The sequence below is a fragment of the Mus caroli genome, chromosome 9, assembly GCF_900094665.2.
Source record: "Mus caroli chromosome 9, CAROLI_EIJ_v1.1, whole genome shotgun sequence".
In the NCBI taxonomy this organism is placed as follows: domain Eukaryota; kingdom Metazoa; phylum Chordata; class Mammalia; order Rodentia; family Muridae; genus Mus; species Mus caroli.
Genome location: NC_034578.1, coordinates 91,343,742 through 91,353,257, shown reverse-complemented (window position 1 = coordinate 91,353,257; position 9,516 = coordinate 91,343,742). Strand labels below are relative to the sequence as shown.

The window sequence follows — 9,516 nt, the reverse complement described above, 5'->3', positions numbered from 1 at the left end:
TCATCTTTCCTAACTGAGAGTGTAACATTTCTCTACTCTATTTCTCTCAAGGATTTATTAGAGTTGGACAGAGGAAATTTATTGTTGCGATATATACTATTACAATTGCTAGCCCAGTTACCAATGGACTTCATAGATTCCAGTAAAAATAGTGTCCATTGAGGATGCTAGAAATCCACAAGTTATAAGAATAATATGCTTTGAAGAGGAAGGTCTAGAACATGGGTTCTAGCTGACCCCTAAGCCAAATCTGTTTTTGCAAAGCCTGTGAGCTAAGTCTGGCTTTTACATTTTATATCTTAAATACTTGGAAATGTTTCTAATTAAAAGAAAAGTTTTATAACATGAGAATTCTATGAAATTTGAAAAGTTTTATTGCTATACAACTTCATTCATTTCCATGTGCTCNGTGTCTGCTTGGATGCNAAAGGGTCTGAGTACACTTGTGACTGAGATACCATGTCCTACAAAGCTTAGCATATTTTAATGCCTGGCCCTTTTCCAGAACAATTTTGTTGGCCCTCCTATGTTAAAGTACAAAACATTGAGTAATAATACAAAAAAAGAGCCCACTGTGAACTGAATCCAACTTCATTTTGGACAAAGGAAACTAGTTGTTTAAAGGGTTAGAGAGGAGTGTGAGTTGGGGTTCAGGGAAGTGAAAAATTATAAAACAGCAGGGAAAATTTACAAAAAGTGGGTGGTTGATTTATGGGAATCCAATGTAGATTTGTTATCTGGCACTAANGGGGCTTAGATGGCTATCCTTTCAGAAGGGCCAGGAAATGGGCCCCCATCTTCAATGCTCAAATGAACTGAGAGTGATGCATTGGCAGCCATGGCCTTTCTAGGGCATGCATTTACAGAGAATCAAGCTAGTAATGCAATCTAGAGCTATTAGAAAGTATGGTAATGTTTTGTTCAAGTCTTTATGGGCTATGATAGAAGCCTTGTTGGGGGTGGGGGGAAGCATTAGCTTGCTTAGGATTTGGTCAAAGAGAAAACTTTTCAGTGGNCATATCAGTTAAGAGTCTTTTTCATACCCAGAAGGATGGTATTGGTTTGGATGAGGGTTTGCTGTATCACAGGGACAGGGAAATGAGTATGGGAGATACTCTAGAGATCGGACTGAGATGACTTGCTGTTTCATTGCCACAGTAGCTATGGAATAGACTGAAAAATATTTCTTTTTAATTTGTTGAACAAAGACAACTGTCTAGTGGCTGGGGAGGTTGCTTGGCAGATAAAGTGCTTGCTGTGCAAGCCTGAAGCTAGGAGTTTGGGTCTCTGACCAGCAAAAGCAGAGTGCATTAGTATGAGGCTGTAAACCTGGGCAAGCAGATCCCTGGAGCTTGGTGGGAGCCAGTCTAGCCAATCAGTGACCTCTGAGCTCAGGGAGAGATCCTGGCTGTCAGGGGCTGGGGGAGGTGGAGTGGCCTTAGTAGAAGACCAGCCTGAACCTCTAGCCCCCTCCTCGGCACCCACACAGACAGAAATACACACACACACACACATACTTCTCACAGACTCACAAATAAAAATAAAATTTAAAAACAACTATATTATCAGAAACATAAGGGAATTATATTGATTTTCTAAAGATGAGATGTGACTTGCAAGCAGTTTCCCTATGAAAGAACAGAGTATCTGGCATTGCAGGCATTGTGACTAGCATCTGGGCTGTTAACTTCCCCTTTCACATATGTATTGGTCCTCACAGTGAACAGCTGTTCTTGCCTTTATGACATATCACTTTAAATGACTTGCAAATATAAACTGTAGTAATGGAGCAGCAGTTAAGAAGGCACGGCTGGAAGTATTGCAGAGTTACTGAAACTCCACAACTTTAGATTTGGAAAACCTAATGATGCCAAGAAGGTGGATTAAAATGAATACCTTCACCTGGATATGCCTGGAGAGCAGAGCTTGATGGGTAGCATTCTCCTATCCATAGGCTTAGAATCAAATTCATCTGAAATACTCCTAAATGTTACTTTTTAGCAATAGTGATCTCATTTTCATGGATTATTTGGACACTCTTGAAGACTTAAGAGCATCACTTCATCAGTGGAATTTAAATGTTAATTAGTGCTATGAGAGAATTATTTCATGACTAGTTTTTATTCTTGAGACACCTAAGGAGATGTGTTGTCAAGAAAACTAATATTCAGCTTCTTTTAAAATGCACAAGGACTATAAGCGGACATTACAAATAATCGAAAGTTTTTAGTTTTCACAGATGAAATCTGTTAACTTACTTGCAATATTGCTTTTCTTACTCATTTAATCTAATGTTTTCTCTCTGGGTATCATGAAATTATTTCTTCTCCTTCCAGTTTCCACTTTGATTATCCTTTTCCTATTTCTTACAGACATCTAAACAATTACTGTATGTAGAATGTTTGTTTGTTTTGTGTTTAGAACAGTAAAATGGAACAACTATCCCACTGCATTCTTTCTCTAATGAGAGTTTCCCTTTCGGTTTTTATTTCTTTTTTCCTCACACAGTCTCATTAGTGGGCAAATATAATGGGCCTTTGGTGACAGTAATTCCCATCTTCCTCACATGGGATGACAAGTTTGTGGCTTTCAAGTTAGGCAGAAGACAGCCTGCCGGCTCCTGGTAGATCAAGTAGTCATAATAGCTCCAACTTAGCTTTCTGTGAGCTGCATGTTTTCTGTTTATTAATACTCTACACCTCCTCTTCCTTAACAAGATGGTGTGTGTGTGTGTGTGTGTGTGTGTGTGTGTCAGAGTGAGGTGGGGAGAGAGAGAGGTGTGAAGGGAGAAGAGAGGGAAGGAGGAGTAAAGAGCATTTATGTACCCTTATTATACATACTGTCAAGTTCATATTACTTTTCAAATGTATGCTTCCCCTCTTTCTAATATCTTCTACCTCTGGCCTCCATTTTAACAAATCTGATGCATGAGTAAATGTGTATGTATTTGAGATCGAAAACTAATATCTTCTAAGTTTCATTTTATTTTTCTACAGTAGCTGCCAGCCTGTATTTTGGGATATTCTATATTAAACTGTTTTACATATCTTCTATAAGTTTTTCTCCTTATACCATCAGGAATTTTAAATTAGAGATTTTTATTACATGCTACACATTTATATTTTTCTACTTCTGTTTTATATATACTGTTTATATCTGTATTATTTTATCAAGATATACTTTTTTTCCAGGAAATGTTCACATTTTCTGTGCACATGTCCACATGCAAAGCAAAAATGAGTTTAGGTATTTTTAATCTTTTAATTCAGCAGGATAAAATTTTCTATATAGTCATTCTTGTTTAATGTCTTAAGTATTAAATTATGTTTGTGTATTGTTATTTAGGTGACTATTATATGGTTAAAAAGATTTTGGAGGAAAACAGTTCAGGTGACTTGAACATAAATTGCGTAGATGTGCTTGGGAGAAATGCTGTTACCATAACTATTGAAAACGAAAGCTTGGACATACTGCAGCTGCTTTTGGACTACGGTTGTCAGGTACAAGGCTAGATGATCTTATCCAGTAGCTTCTAAGAATGTTAGCTATGCCTTGCTTTCATCTGTCCTTCCAGCTTACTTTCTTTTTCTTCGNTTTGTTTTCTTCTCTTTCTTTGTCTTTCTTCTTCTACTTGGTTTTAAGCCCCTAAAAAGTTTACAAAACAAACCCAAATAAGCTTTTTAAGTGTAATATTTTAAATTTATTTATATTTTTCTTCCTGTTTCCTTTCCCTGCATCAGACGGAAGTAAACTATCATGAATTATTAAAGCTGACATTATTTTTATTACTGATAGGATTACTATTTGTATTATATACCTAAAAATAGTGCGAGTGATCTAGAAGCGCAAGGAGGCAAGCTTTTCTGTGACCTGGGTTATTTATAGGCACATGAATAAATGTTCCTCACAAAACAGTTTACAGTTCACTTTGGTTTTCTCCTAAGTTTTATTATGTTTCCCTTTTTGTTTGTAATTTAGTGTTTGCTTTCATCTAAAGATGAACGATTTGTTTTTAAAACTGGCGAGGAAAGGACTTTCGTTTGTCTCTGTAAGNTAGAAAAGCAGACATGCATGTACATCGTGAAGGTAGTGTCTAATGCATCATTTCCTGTTCCTTTTCGGTTCACTCAGGATAAATAGCATAGGAACTCTGGATCTTCTGTTGTAGCTGTAATGAGGCAGAGTTTTGGCGTTAAATCAGGAAGCACTCAAAGCATATTTTTTTAAGTACTGTATGTGGTTTTAGGTACATCNCTACTATTTATATTATAATACAGTATCATGACTGATATATAAGCCTGTGTGTGTATATATGCATGCACGCACACACATACACACACACACACACACACACACACAGACGGTATAGAAAAGGGAATTGGGTATCCAGTCACTTAGCTGTCTAGAACACAACAAGAAGCTAAATCAAAGGTCTTCTGTACTGCTGTACTGCTAGAGTAGTTTTGCTGAAGTTTCTAGGTTAAATTTAGTTATAGAGTACTTCTTCAAAGTCTCTATTTTTCATTTTAGATTTCATTTTTAGCTTAATTTTTTATTTTTCTGATCNGAAGAGAATCAGTAAAGGCAATAAAAGGGGCATTAGAGCTGTAGCTAGACAAAATGAAGCTTGGGGCCACTCACTCACACTGTTTAGTTAGAGGTTGTCAGCACTGCATGTCTGCTTGGTGGTTATGCCTTATAACAGTGGTTTAGCATCAGCAAGGGAAATTAAAGTATACTCACTAGCTAACACCTTAGATGAAAGCACATATATGTATGTATGTATGTATGTATGTGTGTGTGTGTATGTATGTTATAAAACCAGAAAACTTCCATTACAATTATTTAAAATTTAAAATTGAACACTTAAAGGCATAAGCTTCAGTTACCTAGGAAATAAGATTATAAAGAAATTAAGTCATTTTGGATAAGAAATGCTATGGTATAATAATGGTATTTACATACATGGCTTTTGTGTAGCTAATAATTCTGCAGTACACATGGTTCTATCACATATTTGATCACATTTGAACATCACAGTCAGTCTATCAAGATGCTATATTTTATAGATTAGAAAACTGAGGCTCACAGACTTTATTGTATTGCCCAGAGTTGTAAAATCAGTAAAGGCAAAGCTAAGGTTTGAATTTAACCTTCTGACTACAAACCAGTCTCCGTATTCTGTCTAAGTTACCCGGGTCTCACTCTGTCAGTCAACAAATGTCCAAGACCTTTAGCTGCACGTGGTGGTGGAAACAAGTAAGAGAGTTCTGACTTCCATACAGTGGATCCTCAAATGAAGTAGACAGCTGAAGCACNTGTGCATTACAAAGGAATTTAAATATAAGGCTNTATTTTATAAGTCCTGAGCAGTAACAATGCTTGATGCTTGTATATGGTTTGCAGTTACAAAACTGGAAACTTGGCGTTTTATCTTGGGTTGTATCTGTGGTTCTCAAATAAATAACTTTGCCTACACCAAGGGATATTTGGCAGTATCTGGAAANATTTTTAGTCTCTCAGTTTGTGGGCAGATTATCTTGTGGGTAGATGCTATAGATGTTACTGAACATACTGCAATACCCAGGAAAGGTACTACAACNCTACCCAAACAATACCTGACCCAAATGTCAATAGAGCTGCTTTTGAAAAGTCCTAATTATACTTAAGTTAAGTTTTGCAATTCAACATAAATGTCTTAGCAGTAATAATAATAAAAGACTATTGTGGGTTGGAGTAATCAAGAAAACTAGGTTTCTGTGTAGCATATGTGAGGCCTTGCATTTGATTCCTGGCACTGAAGGGGTGGAGGAGGCTTGCTTGCATCTATTTATTTATGTGTTTATGTATTTATGTATTTACTTTTAATGTATCAAAACTGGAGAAATGGTTTGGTGGCAAGAAGCACTTGCTGCTCTTGCAGAGTGCAGCAAGTAGTTCATAATTCCAGCTCTAGGAGACTCACCTGGCTCTGCCTCCCAAGTGTCACCAACGCTTACCTAAACATACACCTTTTAAACATTTGAACAAACACTTCACTGGAAGAATGTCTTCTGAGCTCAGTCGGGAAATACTAACATTGGGCTGGAGAGATGGCTCAATGGTTAGGAGCACCTCTCGNGNTTGCAGGGGACCTTGGTTCAATTTCTGACATCCACACAGTGACTCACAGCCATCTCTCTGTAATTCTAGTTCCAGGGAATCCAATGCCCCTTTCTGGCCTTTGAGGGCACAATACAGACATGTGGTACACAGACATATGTTCAGATAAAACACCCATACATGTAAAATAAAATTTAAAAATAAAAAAAGGAAATATTAACATTGCTAACTTTGTGCTGCTTTGTGACAGTGGGCTTGACCTTCTGATCTTCAGAAAGATAAAAAAAACTTGTCCAGAGTTACTCTGTCAGTGGCAGACTTGAAATCCACACCTGTGTCCTAGAGTCCATGTTCTTCCTGTTACCTATGTCTATTTTCAAGAATTTAGAGGTATTTAAGGAACAGAGGATTCAGAAAAGAATGTATGCAGATATGAGAAATGTGTATCTTGAGATAGTGAATTCAGAGTCTTTAGAACAAAATACTGGGTTTGTAATATAATGGAAATCTCAAGAAAATAACAAAAATAAAAAAGACCTTGAATGGGAGGGTAAGCATTTGTGCTTTAACTGTAGTGTGGTGTCTTTCAATGNATTCTGATAGAAGGTGTGACTTGTGCATTGTGTTTTACATAGATGACCATGGTAATCCGGCTTAGGCAAGACTAGAAAGATAGGGAGGTCTATAGCCCATGTGAGCAACTTTTGTAGTACTTGAGGTGAGAATTCTAAGGTGTGAACTGGAAGGCTGCCTATAAGAGCAATCATAGCTATCATGAAGGGGGCTTGAGGAATCCAAGAGCTTTATTAATCTTTAATATGGATGAGTAGGAGAGAGGAGAGAAAACTAGCAAGTCAGGAGAAGTTAGGTTTGATGTAAAAATGTTGTTTCCAGGCTTTAACTTTGCTTTTTGGGGGCTGTCTGACAATGACCAAGGTGTCATAAGAAGGAAGATGACCCTGTATATCTTGAGAATGGCTGGTATCACAGAGCAAAGAGTACTACAGAGTCATTCTTAGGGAGTATTTATGCTTAATAAAGGGCACTGGAAAGAGGGAGTTACATGGGTTATTGACAGTTTGGGGTCAGTTAGAGTGGTGGTGTAAAAGCCAAAGGGAAACTTCCATTTTGTTTGTTTNTTTTTGCTTAGAAATTAAGACACAAAGAGGAGAGAGAAAAAGTCATTGGACTTCCAAAGTATAGTACTGATAAATTCAGGGAACATGATATAAGTTAGTTTGATAATATTAACAGTGAAATAAAGCAGAAAGTATTTAGAGACAATGGAAAGATAAGATCAAGTTAAATGAACGAAAGGAGAAAAANGTAAAGTTGGGATATGTTCCTTGNATGAAGGACCAAGTTCTTACAGAGTATGCGAGTGCATTAATATATGTTGCACAGTGGGAATTAAGTTAGAAAGGTAATAAGTAGCTTCACACCCTGAGTGTAGAGGAAGAGATGGGAGCTGCCGGAAAAGCTCTGAGGCAAGAGGGAAGGTAGCGGTTTCAATTACATAGAGGGTATATGCGTTCAATATGCTTTAGTGGAAATGCACAGATTACTGAGAAATCAGGAAAGAAAATCGAGTGAGCAATATATGATTTTAGATATTTAACAATACTTAAAACGCCTGTAATTCCAACACATTGGAGGCTGAGGCAAGAGGATTGCAAGTTCAAGGCCAGCCTGCTTTCAAGACTGTGTCGCAAATACATTTCTTCTTAAAAATTCAAATATTTTCCTTTAGAACTGCTATTTATTTATCATATATCATACTATTTTATAGAACAAGCCAGTGGCCACCCTTTAATTACATGACTTTTAATACAAATACTTTTATAGCTGAAGCTTATCCTTTTAAGCATTGAATGTTAATACATTTTTACCCCTTACTGAGTAGTGTGTCTGAATATATTTTAACTCTACCATCATTAATTGGAGTTCTTGAGAATATAATAATTTTACTTTGCTTTACAAAGTCCAAAATTATTAACAATTTGTCCTTGCATTAAAGTCTGTAGACTGCTGTGTTCCGACACTGATTTTACTATACTGGTATTTTATTCTTTCCATGGTCAACTTTTAGTTTTCTTCTTCTTTTCCCCATTTTTGTTGATTTTTTTCTAGCTGTCTATTATTCATTAAAGATCTGAGGAATGCTTGGGAAAGCCAAGTCAATGTGCTTAGGCCTGTCTCTTCTGGAAACAATGCCCATGTGTAACTCTGTGACTTGGCTTGTTCTGTTTCATTGTTTCTAAAGGTGTTGTTCTTGTTGTTGTTTTAAGTTGTAAATAAATTCATGGCCGTATTTCAGATTATTGAAGTTGCCTGGTGTTTGAGAGCAGTGGCATTACTATTGTTAGCTTTATTGACTAAGATTAAAACTGTAAATAAAATATCTGTAATGGATGCTAGGCTCTTGTTTTTAAAAGGTTGTTTGCTTCACCTGATTGAGGAGAAGCATTATGAAGCAAAAGAAAAGGGGGAGGAAGTTGCTTGCACTTTAGGGTTGTATCTAACAAGAGCTTAAATTTCCCATCCACTGAGGAAGCTTCTCCTACAGGAACGGATAGGTGATTCCTGAGAGTTTAATGAGAGCTCCAGCCTTTCTTTGCATTATCTAATGCTATTTTCAACATCCCATGAAAGCCTGCCATTTTGAGTCTTATTTTAGTCTTTATTTTTAGTCTTATTTAGTCTTAGCCTCTCCAAATAAGGAGAGTAAAAACTGTATTCTATGGATCTATAAAGAATACAGATCTGCTGTAGTTTCATTCTTGGGAACAAGAATATTGACTGATATAAAAATAGTAAAGGTTCTATCAGTTAAAATTGTACAATCTGTACAATTAGCTTTAAATTCCGATTAAATCATTATTATTTCATTTTCATTCTGCTATTATGTTTTGCCTTAAAAAAAAAATCAGAGGAACCAAACCTTGGTGTCATGGTTGCCAGCAGCTCATAGGCTTTGTTATAGAGAAGTGTGGAGCCCTGAGTCCTGAGTCTGTTTACCTAGGCCTCTGGTTAGGAGTAGATCTACACAGCAGGTTGAAACGGGAACTGTAAATTCTTCCCTACCTACGCCAGCTTTGGTAACTGGATTCTTTGTGATTTTTATTTAACAAGAGTGCTGGTACCAGTGTCAAACTGTCTAGACTCATGTATATTTTGAAGATGAGAATAAAGGTGTCCCCTTTTGTGTATTTTTCCATTCTCCCCTCTTGTCAGAACTGCACTGATGACGTTACACCCAACATAGTCCCTCGCTTAATAGCTCATAGTCATTTCTTTAATAAATTTGAAACCTTAAGATTTTTCTGGTTCATGGTTCAAGAGAAAATATCTTGAAGGGTTTTTTTTTTTTTTTTGGTTTTGTTTTTGTTATTTTAGCTTTGAACATTGCATGGA

General features: G+C 36.6%; 1 protein-coding gene across 4 annotated transcripts in view; it reads left to right on the top strand.

Annotated features, from left to right (window-relative positions):
- Nucleotides 1-9,516, top strand: part of Trpc1 (transient receptor potential cation channel subfamily C member 1) — a 46,133-nt gene that overhangs the window by 3,631 nt on the left and 32,986 nt on the right. For 3 of the 4 annotated variants that reach the window (XM_021171740.2, XM_021171739.2, XM_029481860.1), the window contains exon 2: nucleotides 3,346-3,500. The exons of the other annotated variant lie outside the window; for it this stretch is intronic. In XM_021171740.2, coding sequence (XP_021027399.1) covers nucleotides 3,346-3,500 — 155 coding nt within the window. The remainder of the gene's footprint in view (nucleotides 1-3,345; nucleotides 3,501-9,516) is intronic. 4 annotated transcript variants of the gene reach the window in all.